Source organism: Budorcas taxicolor, chromosome 9, assembly GCF_023091745.1.
Source record: "Budorcas taxicolor isolate Tak-1 chromosome 9, Takin1.1, whole genome shotgun sequence".
NCBI lineage: Eukaryota > Metazoa > Chordata > Mammalia > Artiodactyla > Bovidae > Budorcas > Budorcas taxicolor.
In genome coordinates this window covers 86,342,625-86,361,509 of record NC_068918.1, presented here as the reverse complement: position 1 = coordinate 86,361,509, position 18,885 = coordinate 86,342,625, and the positions used below count along the sequence as shown (strand labels likewise).

The 18,885-nt window shown below is 48.0% G+C and overlaps 1 protein-coding gene across 1 annotated transcript in view; it reads right to left on the bottom strand.

Moving 5' to 3' along the window:
* SYTL3 (synaptotagmin like 3) overlaps positions 1–18,885 on the bottom strand; it is a 78,818-nt gene that overhangs the window by 3,994 nt on the left and 55,939 nt on the right. Inside the window, exons 9-11 of the mRNA XM_052645914.1 lie at positions 9,302–9,480; positions 4,489–4,591; positions 1,561–1,731 (exon numbers count right to left, since the gene is read on the bottom strand). Of these exons, the coding sequence (XP_052501874.1) occupies positions 1,561–1,731; positions 4,489–4,591; positions 9,302–9,480 (453 nt within the window). The remainder of the gene's footprint in view (positions 1–1,560; positions 1,732–4,488; positions 4,592–9,301; positions 9,481–18,885) is intronic.

Genomic DNA, 18,885 nt, shown 5'->3' with positions numbered 1-18,885 from the left:
CCGATCCAGCGTGGAGAGTCACTGTCTATCAGCCGGGATTAGGAGGGACGCCGCTCAGTCTGGGGATCTCGGCTCCTTGCCTGCTTATCAAAGAGATGACCAGCCTTGGCGGCGGCCTGCCTCAACCTGAATAAGATCCTGGGGGAAGAAGACAGGACGGGGCCCCTCGACAGGGAGCTGGAGGGTGGCGGGGCACGTAGACCACACCTGGCAGGGAAAATCGGGAGAGCCTTCAAGGAGGAGCAGGGATTTAAGCGCCATCTTGGGCTGACCTTAGAGATTCCGAGAGGCGGCCTGAGGATAAACCAAGGTTCTGAGAAAAGCAAGCACAGGGCACTGGAGGGGACTGAGGGCGAGTTGTGCACACCCCACTACAGAAGAAAGATGGGAAGGAGGGTGGGACCCTGCCAGGCCTGGGCTTAACACCATAGAGGCCAGAAACCAGAGCTGCTTCTAAGCAGAGGTGCTTACTGTCTGACTCTCTGTGACCCCATGGACTGTAGCCCTCCAGGTTCCTCTGTCCCTGGAATTCTCCAGGCAAGAACACTAGAGTGGGTTGCCATTCCCTTCTCTGGGGGAATTTTCCTGACCCAGTGATCAAACCTGGGTCTCCTGTATTGCAGGCAGGTTTTTTTTTTTTTTTTTTTTTAACCATCTGAGTCATCGGGGAAGCTCACTTCTAAGCACAAGCATCCTAAAAAACAGCCCCCGGGGCCTCTGGCGGGGAAAACAGGGACAGGGCCACCTGGGCCCGGCCCAGCCTTCGTAAAGGCCCTGCCAGACTCTCACGTGGCCCCACACCCTGCTGCCACCCCTTAGGAGGTGACAGAGCACACGTCCCCTCTTTCTCATCCGTGCTCTCTCCCTGTCCGCGATCTTGGCTCAGAAACATGGGCAAAGCAGTCGCCCCAAGAAGCGCAGCCCTTTCTCCCTGGCCTCTCACCCTCCCGGCCGAGCTGACCTGCGGCCCCTGCTGGCCTTCCTGAGAACACGGGTCCGGCCATCCTCATCTCTTACTGCTTGCTTGGAGTGGAGGCACGGCATGTGACAACCCCACAGGTCTGGGGGGGACTTTAGCTCGGGAAGGTCAAGCCTCCTCAGCTGACACCAGGTGGCCCCGAAATCTGGGAAGCGTGTGGACCTACCCGGCCGTCACCAGGGCCTGACCCCCAGCCTGATCTCTGCTGGTGTCTGGACCCCACTGAGGGTGGGGCTATTTGGGACCCTGAACACAGCTGAGCAGGTAAGACTCCAGCCCACCCCACAGCCAGGGAGCCAGGCTGAAGCTCCCACTGCAGGGTCACAGGCAGGCAGGGGCCCCGGCTCCCAGGGATATTCTGGGATTCTCTTCTGGGATCCCTTTGACAAGTCAGTTTGGTTCTCGAGCTGGGGGACTATAGCTCTCCAGGCTCCTCTGTCCACGGGATTCTCAAGGCAAGAACTGGAGTGGGTTGCCATGCCCTTCTCCAGGGGATCTTCCCGACCCAGGGATCAAACCTGCATCTGCATCGCAGGCAGATTCTGTACCATCTGAGCCACCAGGGAGGCCTTTAAGCTCACCTTGGCCCGGAGCGGATACCAGCGGAAGGACTGTGATTCTCTGTCTTCGAAATCCCACGTGGCCAGAGGGACGATCACTTCTCCAAGAAACACCCTCCGGGTGAGCACGCCCAGATGCCACACGGACACTTGCAGCTGCCGGCTGGCCAGCTGGGCCAGCTCCACCTGGTACTGTGGAGGCATGCAGACAGTGAGCGTGGGCTCACAGCTCCTGGACGATTTTTTGTCTGTTTCCAACACTGCCCTTCGTTCCATACTCTATCTTTAAACTTCTAATTAATCTGGTTATTTTCTTCATGGCTACAAGCCCCGCGAGTGCAGTCCAGACCAACAGTCCACCACGCAGCATCTGTGCCCTCTCAGAGCCAGGTGCTTCGGGGAGCAAAGCTTTTGGTCCCCCGGGTCTGCCCGCCTTGGGGCAGCTCTGCACGCTGGGCAGCCTTCCTTGACCCCTTGCTGCTCTTCAGGGGCTCCCTGACTGGTGGCCCCTTCCTGACAAAACAGGACGACTCCCTTTGGCTGACTGAGGCCACAGTGCAAAGTAAGACCTGCTTTCCATTGCCAGCAAGGCCCAGGAGGCTGGGCCGGCAGACCCTGGCTTGCTAGTCTCCACGGGGTACGTGTCACCGACTCCAGAGAACGAGGGTTAAGGTCACAGCCACTGTCACTCAGATCGAGTGTCACTGTTCACCCTTCCCCGGCCCCCCACTGAGTGGTCTTCCTGGGGAGCGCCCGCACCCCGTGGAGCACCAGAAGTCTCCCCAAGGAGTGCTGTGCCTAGAAAACTAAGAGTCGGCTTTCAGATCCTCAACCTTCACATGCACGTTCCTCCAAACTGGTGAAGTTCGGTATCATTCTCCCGCCCCCTGCCCCAGGGATGTGACCTCCAGGGAGCTGAACTAAAGGGTCTGAAATCCTGGTTTCCGACACACTGTTCATGATTGCTCGGCTTCTTCATCAGCCCATCTTTTCCATTTTATGTATGATTTCTATGAAAGCCTAAAGCTGGGTCCATGTTGGGATGTTCTACATTTAGAATAAAGATCGGTTCTTCTCAATGTATCTGGGAAGCTTTATAGGATAACCAAGATACTCACAATACACTGGATAAAATATTCATGGTACACTGAGTTGAGATTCTGGGTGCCCTTTAGCTAAGGTAGTGAAAACTTTAAAAATCAAAGTATGTAATATTTATCTAAACTATAGTCAATGCTCATCTTGGTCTCATTTCATAAAATATGAGATATTTGTCTACCTCTGTTCAGTACAAAGCACCTTAAACCTGTGACAAGTAATTTTATATGTAAGCTCACAATGTGTGAGGTAGCACACAGCTTTTCAAAATTCTGTTACATGAGCAAAGCCACGTGAAGACCAGGGTCAGTGATTTGCTACTGGAGGAGTGTCCCAGACCAGTAGCACCTCAGGCCCCACCCACACTTACTGAATGAAAAGAAAGTTGCTAAGTCATGTGTCTGACTCTTGCGACCCCATGGACTGTAGCCCGCCACTCTCCTCTGTTCATGGGATTCTCCAGGCAAGAATACTGCAGTGGGTTGCCGTTTCCTTCTCCAATCTGCTTTTAAAAGCAATTCCTTGGGGAGTCCTTATGAATGTAAATTTTATGAAGGACTGCCTGTCTATCCTAGGTTCTGGGTGTACTTTTAAGGACTCTTTAAGCTTCAACTTCCCCATTGCTAAATGAGGACGCCAACACATGGCTCAGAGGGTACATAAAGCACTTGGTCACAGCAAGGGCACAGAAAACAATGGCTATTTTCGTGTCCCAAGTAGGACCCTTGTGCCAGCTGCCCAGATGGCCCCTGGCTGGGAGTTCACAAATGCCTGTACTCGCCAAAGAAGGCAAACAAAGTCTTCTCTTTTCTCAGGCTTGACGTGTGGAATCCCTGGGCTGGCTAGCCTTCAGTGGGTACATCTCTGTGCATCTGGACTGTCCTTCCAGCTCAAGGCCTCCCACGCCTGTCTGCCATCTACACTCACTAGACATCACCTGCAATTCTCCTCCCTGTATCCCAGTGGGAGGCGGTCCCTCCCTGGTCTCTGCCCTAAGCCACCAGTCACAATTCTTAGCACCAAAGAAAATGGAAACCTGAACAATTCTTCCAGAAACTTTTTAAGTTGTTGGTCCAACTCCTTGCAACCCCATGGACTGCAGCACGCCAGGCTTCCCTGTCCTTCACTATCTCCTGGAGCTTGGTCAAACTGAGGTCCATTGACTCGGTGATGCCATCCAACCATCTCATCCTCTGTCATCCCTCTTCTCTTCCTGCCTTCAAACTTTCCCAGCATCAGGGGCTTTTCCAATGAATCAGCTCTTCGCATCAGGTGGCCAAAGGATTAGAGCTTCATAAAAGAAGAGACCGGGTCTGCCAGATACTATGACAAAGAAGTACTTTCACAAGGATACTAACTCAGCAGTTTCATTTACAGGGCCCCTGGTTTGACGATATGTCTCTGTTAGTCATAAAAATCCAACAGAACAGACCAATTTTAGAAACGGAAGTGAAGTGGCTCAGTTGTGTCCGACTCTGCAGCCTCAAGGACTGTAGCCTACCAGGCTCCTCCATCCATGGGATTTTCCAGGTAAGGGTACTGGGGTGGGGTGCCATTGCCTTCCCCTTTAGAAATGGCAAGGCAGCCTATTTCCTTTTCACCATTGTCTCGCAAATCATTAATCCAAAGCCATGCACTGGTCCATCAGACTCAGCACTTTTTCTGTACAAAGGCTGAAATTTATTTTCTACCACTTGCCACTGATTGACAGAGCCCTGCCGGAATGTTTCAGTGTCTGCACTTACGTTTAACTGACTCAAGAGTTTGGAGGAACCACTGGCTGGACTCTGGCCCAAGAAGCCCAGCCCGGGATGGGGACACTCTGCCCAGGAGCGTTTGCCCAGCAAGTACCTTCAAGGTCTCCTGAAAGGTCGGCTCCACTGTGTTCTTCTGGACGCCGGTCTTGCGTTTTCCCTGGGACGATCTGTCAGGCAGCAGATAGGTCTTGACGTACCTGGTGGCCAAATGCAGACAGCAAGGGGTGAGAGCCCAGCGTGCAGGGCGGGCAAAGAGTTCAGGAGGAGAACTGCATGTCAGCGGTTGCTTTAACGCCGCTTCCCACTGCCTCTGGGGTCGACAGAAAGCGTTCAGTGGGCGCCCCAGCGACAGTGCTGGGTGCACAGCCCCCCATTTACACAGTCTCGGGCTATAATCCTCTGGAACTTTTCTGGGGGTGTGAAGCCCCCTCCTCGGATCTGGATCACTCATCACACTCCATCACTCGTCACTGGTGACGCCCCAGGAAGCGGGGGCTCCCTGGGGGCTCAGTGGGCAGCAGGTTTCTAATCCACCTGGATCCTGAGGCCTGTGCCGGCTTGTCCTCACCCCGCCTGCCTCTTCTCCCCAACCCACAAGGAAAAAACGTGGCAACGGAAAGTATATGCCGCACGCCATGCTCTTCCTGCGGGGCCTCGGACACTGCGTCCTGACAGCTGAGGACTGGCCTCCCTGAGCCCCTCTCCCCGGGTCTGGAGGCCACCCACCCCCGGGAGCCCTGTCCCAGGCTGACCCCTCCGCTCAGGTCCTGAGACTGTCCTTCCGGGCTCTTCCGGCAGTGGCACTGATAGCAGGGACACCACGTGCCCAGGTCCTGTCCCAAGGGTTAGAAACCAGCTCTACTATATCCAAGCCACAGAGAGCAGGAACCCTCCCCCAGTTGGGATCCCTGCTGGAACCCCAGCCTCAGGCCTCTGCCTCCCTTTCAGTCATGCTTTTTATAGAGCAGGACTCAAGGCTCATCAACACCTCACTGTTGGTTGACTCAGATCCTTGATCATTACGAGACCTCACACATTGGAAAACAAGAGATATCAAATATATCTGTATAGCATAAAGCATTATAATAAAAGGCAAACCAATGTTATCTAGTTAAGTCCTCTATTTCCTTTCTTATCATCATCTGGATGTTCTGTTACTGACACTGGAGTATTGATATGTCCAACTATTACTGTAGGGCTATTGGTTAGTGAAAAAAGTTCATTTAAGTTTTTCTATAAGATCTCACCCATTACGAATGTTCATTTGAAGAACTGATGCTGAAGCTGAAACTCCAATACTTTGGCCACCTGATGTGAAGAACTGACTCATTTGAAAAGACCCTGATGCTGGGAAAGATTGAAGGCGGGAGGAGAAGGGGACAATAGAGGATGAGATGGTTGAATGGTATCACCGACTCAATGGACTTGGGTTTGGGTGAACTCCGGGAGTTAGTGATGGACAGGGAGGCCTGGGGTGCTGCAGTTCATGGGGTTGTAAAGAGTTGGACACGACTGAGCAACTTGAACTGAACTACCCAATATGAACTCAATATTTCTCTCTTCAATTCTGTCAGTTTTTGCTTCTTATATCTTGATGGTCTGTTATTAGATGTACAGACATTTAGGATCATTTTATCATCTTGTTGTACTGAACCTTTTACGAATATATAATGTCCTTTATCTCTTGTAATCTTTTCAGACTTAAAGCCTGTTTGTCTGATAATGGGACAGCCACTGCTGCTTGCTCTCGGTTACCGTCTGTATGGAATATCTTCCCTTTGTGTCTTTAGATCTCAAGTGAGTCTCTTGTAGATGGTATACAGTTACATTCTCTGTTTTTATCCATTCTGCCAGTTTCTGTCTTTTGATTGGACAGTCTGCCAGTTTCTGTCTTTTGATTGGACAGTCTAATCCATTTTTCTTTAAATTAACTACTAATTGCATTTGCATGCGTGTTCAGTCGTGTCTGACTCTTTGTGACCCTTTGGTCGGTAGCCCACCAAGCTCCTCTGTCCACGGGATTTTCCAGGCAAGAAGACTGCAGTGAGTTGCCATTTCCTTCTCCAGGGGATCTTCCCAACCCAGAGATCAAACCTGTGTCAACTGATAAGAAATATTAATACTTACCTCTGTCATTTGCTGTTTCTTTTGCCTTATAGCTTTTGTGCCCTCTGTATTCTTTTGTGTTTAGCTGATTTTCTGTGGTGAAACATTTAAATTCCTTTCTTGCTTGTTCTGTTTTGGTTTTCTATAGCTATTTCCTTTGTAGTTACTAAGGGGATTGCATTGAACATCTTAAAGTTATAGCACTAACTGAATTCATGCCATGTTAACCTTGGCAACATAAGAACTCAGCTCCTTTTCAGCTCTATCCTCACCTCTTTCCCTTGCTGGTGTTACAAAGCTAGATGTGCATGTGTGTGCTCAAGTCTCTTCAGTCCTGACTCTTCACAACACTATGGACTGTAGCCCACCAGGCTCCTCTGTCCATGGGATTTTCCAGACAAGAATACTGGCTGGAGTGGGTTGCCATTTCCTCCTCCAGGGGATCTTCCTGACCCAGGGATCAAACCTGGGTCTCTTACGTCTCCTGCACTGGCAGGCAGGTTCTTTATCACTAGTGCTGCCTGGGAAGCCCATGTGTCCAAAACTAGAAAGTACTAATTCTTTTAAATGCATTAGTCTCTTAAATTATGTCAAAGACCAAGTGTGGAGTGACAAGCCAAAATGACACCCATAATCTTTCAAAAGGTAGTCGTGTCCTAAGTCATATGAGAAACCAAAAGTGGAATTACCTCCCACTGATTACAATTACGGGACCTTTTGTAACTGCCTGTCTATGTGCCATTATGGAGGTCTTTATTTTTTCATTTGTCTTGAGTTACTGTCTAGTGTCCTTTCATTTCACTTCCAGGGTCATCTTGAGCATTTCTTGCAGGGCAGGGCAGGGGTAACGTGCTCCCTTAGCTTTTCTTTAGCTGAGAATGTTGTAATTTCTCCCTCACTTTTGAAGAACAGTTTTTTGCTGTGTGTTTCGTTTCCTTTTAGCACTCTCTCTCTGTCTCTCTAGCACCTACTGCATTCTGTCCTCTAAAGTGTCTGATAAGAAATCTGCTGATATTCTAACTGGGGAATCCCTAGTACTGACAATTCACTTCTTTCTTACTGCTTTCAAGAGTCTGTCTTTCAAATGTTTGTTGATAATGTGTCTCAGTGTGGGTCTCTGAGTTCAGCATCCCTGGGGTTCAAAGCGCTTCTTTGGCGTTTACGTCTTGCGTCCCATTTGGGAAGTCTTCAGCCATCCTTTCTTCAGGTTTCTCTCTGCCCCATGCTTTCTCTCTCCCCCTTTTGGTAGGTATGTTGCCTGTGTTGGTTCACTTCATGGGGTCCTCAAGGTCCTTTAGGTTCTGTTTGCTTTTCTTTAATCTTTTTTCTTTCTGTTCCCCAGACTCAGGAATTCCATCATCCTATCTTCAAGTTCACCTATTCTTTCTTTCACCTGCTCATACCCACCTTTGAATTCCTCTAGTGAAATTTTCACTTCAATTATTGTAGCTTTCACAGCTCCAGAATTGTTTTCTTTTTAGGTTTTCTATCTCTTTATTGATATTTCTATTTTGTTTATACATCATTTTTTTTTCAATTTTCTCCACATCTTTCTTTAGTTCTTTGAGCATCCTTAAAGCTGTTGTTTTAAAGTCTTTGTTGAGTAAACCCACCATCAGATCTCTTTCAGAAAGCTTCTGTTGCTTTAGTCTTTCCCTTTGAATGAGCTATACTTTCCTGTTTCAGGGGGTAGTTTTGGGACAATGATTATTCCAATTTTCCTGGTGCAGAAGGTACAGATAGGGGAATAATAGAAGTTAAGACTAGAAAGACAGGAGGGCTTTGTGATGGAGCGCCAGAGTGCTTTAGCAATGCGCTGAGGAGCTACTGAAGGTTTCAGAGCAGAGGAGAGTGCGATTGGGTCAACAAAGTATTCCTTTCCCCTAACTGGTACTAAAAATTGTGTGCTAAAAATGTTCCATGTTGGGGAAGGAAAAGACCAAAATGTGGGGCTTGCTTTAAACCATACACAGAAAATCAGTTCCAGCTCCAATATGAAAGTATCTAAGTTTGAAAAAACTCCAATAGAAGATAACAGAGAAGAATGTATTTAAGATTTTCAGGTGGAATTCTCCTACAAACTCAAAAGGCAGACATTTTAAAGGAAAAAAAGGATAAATTGGACACTATCAAATTCTCTACAAGAAAAGTTACCACAATGTTAGAAAACAAGTAACAGCTAGAAGACATGTAAGATACGTATAACCAATGGAGAGCTGTATTGAAAATGGATTCTAAAAAAGCCAGACCCCTGTAAATAAATTTTTAAATGACAACTTGATAGAAAATTGGACGAAAGATATGGATGGGGAGTTCACAGAAGAGGAGTGTACTTCAAGTGATGGATGCATGTATGAAGTTGCTCATCTTTGTTATTAATCAGGGAGACACATGTTAAAATAATGATATCAATTCATATATACCAACTGGGAGAAAATCAATCTACTTACGGGTTGTATGGATAGAATTTTAATTTTATTTTTCCTACATGGAAAATCAAATTTCCCAGTACCATTTACTGAATTTCATCATTTCCACATTGATTATTAATAGCCTCTTGGTCATTTATGTTCTCGTGTATCCTAAGATCTGTATCTGGAGTTTTGATTCTGCTCTATTGACCTCTTGCCTGTCCTTGCATCCATGACACATTGTTGAGTTATTAAGCTTTATGATAATCCTTAACACGTCTTTTTGTTTTTACTATTGCCTTGGTTATTCTTGGACTTTCACTTTTCCATATAAATTTTAGAATCAATGAATCTATTATCATATGCCAAAACTTAGACAAAGAAACTTACGGATTGCACTTTTTCTTCTTTTCCTCCCCAAAGGCAAGGTTCTTACAGGCTCTGATGCATATTTCTAAAGAATGAGTTGTGAGGCAGTAACGAATGGCAAATTCTATCTCTCCAGTGACATTAGCATTGTCAAAATTGCCCATCTCTGTGCAAGTGCTGTTAATGCTGATTAAACTTCCCTGAAAGCAAGAACGACAGATATAACAAGTTACTTCACAGCTAATCAACGGGTCTTTTTGCAGTTCTGGTTTCAAGACATCAAATAAACCAAAATTCACACAGAGCCCGCATCCTGACTCACATTAAGTTAATAACATGCCATCTTGTACTTTGCACAATAACTTGCCACATTTTCTGTCCTAAGGAGATGAGGACACGACTCTGAGTAAACTCTGGGAGATACTGAAGGACACAGAAGCCTGGAGGGCTACAGTTCACAGGCTTGCAAAGAATCAGACGTGACTTCGCGACTGAGCCGCGGAAACACCAACAAGGAGGTGAGGACTCTTCAGAAGGGCTGGTCTTGCCCAGATACGCTGTCTGCCTAGCCGTAAGGCTACACAATCTCATTCCTGAATACGAACCACTTGGGAGATGTGAACTACCTCCTGTGCAATTCTGCAAAGATAAATCTTCAGGGGCAGATAGCACCCATGGTACAACATCCAATAGCCGTGAAGGGCAGCACAGTCTGGGGGCCAAGTGATTGGGAATTTGATAGGACTGGAGTCAATTGCTACTCATTAGCTTGTGAAAGTCTAAATGGAAAAATTAATGCTGTTCACATAGGGTTGTGGTAAGAAGTAAATGGACGAGAGTATGTAAAATACAGTCAAGGCTGTGGTCTTTCCAGTAGTCATGTATGGATGTGAGAGTTGGACCGTAAAGGCTGAGCACTGAAGAATTGATGCTTTTGAATTGTGAGGCCAGAAAAGACTCTTGAGAATCCACTGGACTGCAATGAGACCAAATCAGTCACCCTAAAGAAAATCAACTCTGAGTATTCATTGGAAGGACTGATGCTGAAACTGAAGCTCCACTACTTTGGCCACCTGATGCGAAGAGTTGACTCATTGGAAAAGACCCTGATGCTGGGAAAGATTGAAGGCAAAGGGAGGAGAGAGCGACAGAGGGTGAGGTGGTTGGATGACATCCCTGACTCAATGGGTATGGGACTGAGCAAACTCTGGGAGACACAGAAAGACAGGGAAGCCTGGCGTGCTGCAGTCCACGGGGCTGCAGAGTTGGACACGACTTGGCGACTGAGCAACAGTGTAAAATATGCACAGGCAATAATAAGTTGTGTTTCAACTGTTGTGGGTCCCCAGAATGAAAAACCACCACCATAAGTGAGGATGCTCTAGGTGGAGATGATGTGGAGCAGAATCAGTCGCACCGAAAGAACTAACTGCCTGATCGCTGTTCAATCTGCTTAAGTATTTGCCACCCTTCGCATGACGCCGTCTCAGGGCTGACTCTACAGACAGGGGGAATTCAATGTGATTGCCATTCTCCCAGTGGGTTCTTCAACACTGTAAAACCTCCTGGGGGAAAAAAAAACAAGAAGAAAGCCTGAGCCTCTCTCACTAGAGAGTGATCAAAACAAAACCAAGAACTCCGAACCTGAAGTAACTCATGCCAAGAACCCAACCAACTTCACCACACCCAGGTCCTGGCCCTGAAACATGTTATCTGCCTACACCCACACAACTGTTGGGATGGGAAATGTGTTTTAAACGTTACACACTCAGAAAGGCATGGAGTGGTCAGACCACACCAATGAGGGAGGCACGAGAGTGAAGATGAATGAGAGGGAGGCTTGGCCAGAGGTCTGAGCTGCTCCAGAGAAGATGAATGGAGGTGTTAAGAGTTCTGATAATTAACCTGGCACTCCTGGCGGGCCTCCGCCCTGGGCCACGTGAGACTAGATTGTACTACAGCCACTCTGCTGCCAAGAACAAGCTGTTGTTGTTGTTCAGTGGCTAAGTTGTGTCCAACTCTTTGCGACCTCATGGATGGCAGCACACCAGGCTCCTCCGTCCTCCACTAGCTCCCAGAGTTTGTTCAGACTCATGTCTACTGAGTCAGTGATACTATGAACCAATCTCATCCAACGAGTCGGCTCTTCCCATCAGGTGGCCAAAGAATTGCAGGCTTCAGCTTCAGCATCAGTCCTTCCAATGAGTATTCAGGGTTGATTTCCTTTAGGATTGTAGAACAAGTAGAAAACTGAATTAAACAACAAACACGGCTCCAAGGCTACCAGGGCAGCCGGGAGGCCGGGGGCCCTGAGGCTGAAGAGAAGCACAGTGAGGTGAGCCTGTGGTCCTGGCTGTGTTTCTCTTGAAGGCACCTGTCTGTCAGTGGGCACCCGGGCAGGAAGGCTGAGAGGCTCCGGCGCTGGGCACAGCGAACAGCCCAGGTGTCCAGAACTTGAGGAGAAAAGGGAGCCGTGTTGGGGTGAGAGTGACGCTTGATGCCGCCTTTCCCTCAGGGTCCTGGCTGAGGTGAAAGGCAACGCTGAGAGGCTGAGCAGCTTGGGAATGCCTCCAGAAGTTCTACCTTGTTAGAAAGAAGAGACTGGAGTCCAGGTTCCCCACGCAGGAGGCGGGGCTTGGTTACTATCCAGACTCTCGGCTGGGGCACTCAGGGGCTTTCCTCCTGGGAGTCTGACGCCCCTGGAGTGGACCAGTCCTCCCAGGGGCTGAAACCCAGCCCTGAGTGAGCTCAGCACCAGATGGACCAAGACTGCTGGCCTGCACCCTGGAGCAAAAGCAGGTCTCCCTGCAGATCACGTCCCTCTCTCCCAGGTGACTGGAACCTGGGGACAGCATGTTTCTGCCTCCGTCTCATCTCCTTCACCCATTCAGTGCCTGGCTCGTCGTAAATCCTCAGTAAGCATTTATGAGGTGAATGAAGAAAGCTCGTGAAGTGTTTTGATTTAAAAAGTTCTCTCCAGGACTTTCCCTGGTGGTCCAGTGATTAAGGGTTCGCCTTATGATGCAGGGGACGTGGGTTCGATTCCTGGTCAGGGAACTAAACCCTACCCACCCCCCCCATTGTTGCAGGGCAGCTAAATCTGCAAGCCTCACACCCCAGTTAGACAGTCCATGTGCTGCAGCTAAGACCCAGTTCAGTTCAGTCGCTCAGTCGTGTCCGACCCTTTGTGACTCCATGAATCGCAGCATGCCAGGCCTCCCTGTCCATCACCAACTCCCGGAGTCCACCCAAACCCATGTCCATCAGGTCGGTGATGCGATCCAGCCGTCTCATCCTCGGTCGTCCCCTTCTCCTCCTGCCCCCAACCCCTCCCTGCATCAGAGTCTTTTCCAATGAGTCAACTCTTCACATGAGGTGGCCAAAGTACTGGAGTTTCAGCTTTAGCATCAGTCCTTCCAAAGAACACCCAGGACTGATCTCCTTTAGGATGGACTGGTTGGATCTCCTTGCAGTCCAAGGGACTCTCGGTAGAGTCAGATAAAGAAACGCTTTTTAATTCTTGGGGAAAATAAGAAGTTCTGTCTGCAAATACTGCGGTGTGATAGTTGCGCACCTTGTCCTGAAGAAGCAGTAGGTGTGAGTGAGAGGACTCGGCCGGGAGTCCTGACCTTGGGTGACTTTACTTATATCCCTCAGCTGCCGATTCCAGAGTGAAAGGATTTAAAAATACAACTACCTGGGGACTTCCCTGGTGGTCCAGAGCTTAAGATTCTTTATGCTGCCAATGAAAGGGATTCAGGTTCAATCCCTGGTCTGGGAACAGAGTCCCACGTGTCGTACAGCTTGACCAAAAGATTAAACGAAACAACAAAACCCTACATGCAGGCACATCATAATAAAATTGCTGAAAATCCAAGACAAGGAGAGAAATCTTAAAAGTAAAGGTAAAGAAGCTATGCTACCTTCCATGGGAGAAATAGAAGGGGCAGGAGTGGGTGGAGTCCAAGCCCTGCTTGGGAAACGGGCACCTTCTGTCCGGGCAGGAAGGGGAGTGGGTACAAACCTGAGCAGGTTAACGTTGGTGTCAGGAGGATTCGAGAATTCCAGGCTAATTTTTTTTTTTTTTGGAGAAGTGGGAAGGGAGGATTACTTGTTAAGAATGAGGGGAAAGAGTGGGAAGAAGTCCTGAGTGAAGTGAAAGTCAGTCAGTCGTGTCTGACTCTTTGCGACCCTATGGACTGACTATGCAGTCTATGGAATTCTCTAGGCCAGAATACTGAAGTGGGTAGCCTTTCCCTTCTCCAGGGGACCTTCCCAACTCGGGGATTGAACCCAGGTCTCCTGCGTTGCAGGTGGATTCTTCACCAGCTGAGCCCCCAGGGAAGCTCATTGAAGAAGGTGTGACATGCTTGCCGCGAGAGCTGGAGAGTAAGTCTCCCAGAGAAACGCGTCTGCGTGGCTGGTCCCGTGGGCGTATCTGGAGCTGGTGACACAGCAGGGCAGACCTGATCCTTCACACTCCCACCGGGCCTCAGGCCTGCCCTACTGTGTGCATGGCTCTTCAGGGGCAGGCGTTCATATGCAGCACAGCTGACTCAGCCCGCGTGGGGTCCAGAATTATAAAGCAGCCAGGAAGCACTAGAAACACTCATCCTTCATTGTGTAAGATAAGCAGAGGTCAAAGAAGGTTGAGACCCACCCAAAAATTACAGGGCAAGTCAGAAGTAGCAGCTGGAAGTGGGCCCGGGGTGCTTCATTCCTTGGGCGGTTGACTAATGGCAGTGTCTCTGAGTAACTCAACAGCGTATCTGCTTGGCGGGGAAAGTGCAGCCACAGATAATGAAAGGCCAGCAGGGCGCGTCCTTTGGTCTTCTGCATTCTTTCAGCGATAACTCAGGACTTCACCACTGGGAGGGTTTTCTCTGCTTCTGTTTTCCCTGTAGACAGACCAGGATCTCTGAGCAAGTTGAGCCTCTGAGCAGTAAACAGGGTTGATTGAGAGGTCCTGGCCTAAAAGAGCATTTAAGAACCCAGCCTGACTTTTATTAGAGCCCAGGGCTCTGTCTGATTGTGAAAAGAAAAGTCTCAGCAAAAAGCAAAGGAGAACTCATTAAAGCGGGCAGGGAGCGTGTGGCAACTTTCTCTGAAGGTCAGGCGTTATCTGCTGTAACTGCAAGCAAGGCCTCCTGATGCCCTTTGATTTTCACAAAGGTAGAAATCAAGGAAAGTCAACTGAAACCACAGCTATGTTAAAACAAATAAATAGATAAATCTTGATTTCCCCAAGAGCATAGGAAGAGCATTACCATAGGGAAGTCAGACAGCGGTGGTGGAACCAGATAGACATCCCCCTGGGCCCTGACACTTAGAGGCTGTGTGATCTTGAGCACTTTTCTCATCCTCCACAGCCTCGGTTTCCTGATCTATAGAGTGGGGATCTATTTCATAGGATTGGTGTGAGGCTCAATGGCTATTTTGTGTAAAAAACTGAGTACCGTGCCTATGCTTAGTGAGTTTATTCAGCTTTTGAAACCAAATGATGTGGTCACTCTTTGTAAGCTGAGCGGATCATTTCCTTTTTTTTTTTTTTCCTTCCTTCTCTTTTCGTTTCCTTTTTACTCTGAAATACATTGAAAAGTCCCTATAATGGGTAGGTATAATTAAATAATTGTTCAGTTCAGTTCAGTCGCTCAGCCGTGTCCGACTCTTTGCGACCCCATGAATCGCAGCTCACCACTCAACGTAAGAAAGATTAAACCAGGGTTATGGAAATGCTCCACGGCCCCTTCATTATCTGACTCCCTCGATTCCTGCTCCCGAGTCAAGGGTGTTTCAAGTTTTCCTGTTTATCATCTTTGGTTTTCTGTCTGGTTTTATTACACATGTATATATCCCCTCCAAACAAAGTATCGGTTCATTTTGGCTGATCTTGGAATTTATATAACGAAAATCATATGGTGTACATATTCTCCAGTAGTATACTTCCTTGATATCAAGTTTTAAAAATTCATCTATACAGTTAGGTGTAGATTTAGTTCAGTCACTGTCACTCCCAGGGTCCACTGGATGAACAGGCTGTAATATATTTATTTTTATGTTTTTCTATGTTTTTCTTTTTACATGCAAGAGCATCCGTATAGATACGTAAGTTATTTAACAACATTTTAATTAAAAGATGTTTGCTCCTTGGAAGGAAAGCTATGACCAACCTAGACAGCATATTAAAAAGCAAAAACATCACTTTGCCAACAAAGGTTCATCTAGTCAAAGCTATGGTTTTTCCAGTAGTCACGTATGGATGTGAGAGTTGGATCATAAAGAAGGCTGAGTCCTGAACAACTGATGTTTTCGAACTGTGGTGCTGAGAGTCCCTTGAGAGTCCCTTGCACTTCAAGGAGATCAAACCAGTCAATCTTAAAGGAAATCAACCCTGAATATTCATTGGAAGGACTGATGCTGAAACTCCAATCCTTTGGCCACCTGATGCAAAGAGCCAACTCATTGGAGAGACCCTGATGCTGGGAAAGATTGAGGGCAGAGAAGGGGACGACAGAGGATGAGATAATTGACTGGCATCACTGACTCAATGGACATGAGTTTGAGCAAATTCTGGGAAACAGTGAAGGACAGGGAAGCCTGGCGTGCTGCGGTTCATGGGACTGCAGAGAGTCGGACACGATTGAGCGACTGAACAGCAACACAGAAGTTAATATGGGTATATAGCTAAGTACAATACTCTTTTTTAAAAAGTCAGTGCAACCAGAGAAGTTCAGAAATACTAACGGAAAATGGAAGTTTCCAAAACCCCAGCGAGCACAGTGAGATGGGTGGGGTGAACACTCTGAGACACTTCCCACTTAGAAGTGACCCCAAATGGCACGATCAGGCTCCAGGTCACCGACTGACATTTAAGAGAAACAACAAGGGAGCTGGAGCTTTACTTCAGCGACTGCAAACCGCTCCAGCAGCCACGCTCCCGCCCCTCCAGGTGCAGGGGGCCCAGCTGTGCGTTCCTGGCACGCGGTCACTCCTCCAGACCCAGCAACCTCAGCTCCAGGGCAAACGTCAGCTGCACGAAAACACTGACAGAAACCCATGGATTTTTTCCAAAACAGAAGTGAAGGCAAAATCGAAAATCAGAGGGGACCTTGGATATAACTTTTTTCTCCCAGGGAATTGCTAAAAATGTAACCGCATGTTTCTTCACACTACCAACACTTCCTTCCTGAGGACTAGAGGAGTTTTTCTGGTTTTTATTTTTATTTTTGAAAGAACTGGGATTTTTCTTCTCACAAACATTACATGTTTATGGAGAACATGCCGAAAACACAGAAAAGACCAAGACAATTTTAAGAAGAAAGCATAAGCCCACTCTTCTCAACCTTTTGATACAATCCTTTCAATTGTTTTACAGTGGCTATAGTACAGTCACTTTGCTTTTCTAATTCTGTGCTACTGTAACACCATTTTGTAACTTAATATTTTTGTTTATTGATATCTATTTTTGATATTCTTTTCAATATCCTTCAACCACATGACTTTTAATAGTTGCAAGGTATTCCTCTGAATAAATGTCCCGTAATTTATTTAACCACTGCCTTATTTTAGACATTTTGGCTAATTCCAACTTTTCAAACTTAAGAAAAGTTATGAAGATAAACAATGTTCCCCTCAACATCCACATATACATACTTTCTGACAAAGTTCATGACGATTTCTAAAGAATAGTTCCTGTAACTAAAATAGCTGGGTGAAAGCCAGCATGCATGTTGAAGCTGGTTGCTTTCCTTCCAGTTCAACCAGCAGTTTATAGAACACCTGCCTCTCCACATGTTCGCAAACACTGAGCTGTGTCACTTCTTAAATTTGCTAAAATGGTCCCCAAACTGCACTTGTTCTAATTTTGCACTGATTTAACTGCTCAGGAAGTTGAGTGCTTCCTCTATTTATTGACCGTTTGTGTTCTTACTTTTGTAATAAGCAGAGATTTAATAAGCTTTTTCTAGCCCCAACTTCCTGTTTCTCAGAAAGGGAGGCAACACTTCTTTGGGCAAGAGACAAAACTGTTCTTGGCTTTGTGGGAGTTTAGTGTCCTCAAACACACACTGTTTCAGTCTAAGGGGAACAGGTTAGGATTGAATGTCTAATAATTCAACCTCGTGATGATAAATGTTGAGGGCACAAATCAGAGAAGCCTTTAGAAGAAAGGGCAAAGAGAGCATCAGGTTGAATTTGCACCATAATTCGGAGGTACTTTCCCAAGAAACAGTCTCAGTGCGAACTCACTCACCACATCCTGTTAACCCAGCATCCCCTCCCCGGCCCCCACCCACTCTGAAAGGTCTTCGGGGTGTGGACCAGCTCCAAGTGAGCAAAGCTGAACTGGGGGTCAGTTTAAGAGGCCAACAATTCCTCTGGGATACGACAGAAGGCCTGGACTTTTGACTCCCAGTCAGAATTCTGCAGTGACCATATAGCCTTAGCAAACGACATACCCTCTGAGAGCCTCAGTTTTCCCATTTGTGAAATGGGACAACAGCATCCCGAGGACAAGACTGTGGTGAGAATGACCCGGAGGCGGAGTTCCCAGCTCTGCATTTAGCGCACAGTAGGCTTTCAAGAATAGCTCTGATAAGAATGCATCCAACCATCTCACTAATATTTATTGAGTGCCATTAAGTGTCACGCACTGCTCCGGGGCACCTGGGAATGACAATAGACAAAAAGCCAGAAGTAAAGCCAGTCACGCAGGGGCAGAAGGTGATAAGCACGTGGATAAACAGAAGGCAGGTGGGCCAGGGAGGCAGAGCAGGGCAGGGGGCAGAGCTCCTAAGAGAGTGACCTCGGAGCCAAGACTGGAGGGAGGGAAGGCAGTGAGAGAGCCTGGAGCCTGGAAGAGGAACAGCCCAAGGAACAGGGAAGCAGGCTGAGTCCAGCTCTTCCAGGACCAGCGCCCCAAAAAGGACTGAGCGAGGGGGCAGGTGCGGGGCGGTGGGCAGCTCGCAGACGGCCCGCGGACTGCTGTGGGGCAGATCCGAGTCTGTGTGTCTACCCCTGTGTTGGTTTCCGGGCCTTGAAGGAGCCTAAGAGTCAAGTCGAGAGGACCCTGGATGAGTTTGAAAAACCCTTAGGAGGGTTTGGCCCCGTCCTCCTGGATCAGCCTTATCAAGGTTCAAGCTGGGGGACTTCCCTGGTGGTCCAGAGGTTGGGAGTCTGCCTTCCAGTGTAGGGGACGCGGCTCCATCCCTGGTTAGGAAGTTGGTTTCCCACAAGCCGCATGCCACAGCTACAAGAGCCCATGCTGCACCAGAAGATCCCGCACGCCGCAACTGGGGCCTGATGCAGTCATCAATAAATACTAGTTAATAATAATAAAAAAACTCAAGCTGGCTGGAGTCCATACTTAAGCTGGGGTGGAGGCAAACTCTCCATGGGTCTTGGAAAAGCTCCCAGAGGCCGCTCCTCTGCCTCCCCTGTCCGTACCCACCACGGGGTTCAGCCCCAGGAGAGAATGTTCTGGAGCTGCCCTTGCTTAAGCTCCCCCTCAGGGAAGTGTTCATTCAGTGTTTTCACCTTTCTCCAGTATAAACAACACCCATCCCCCAACACAGCAACCTGAGAGGCCCTGGCAGGACCACCCCCGA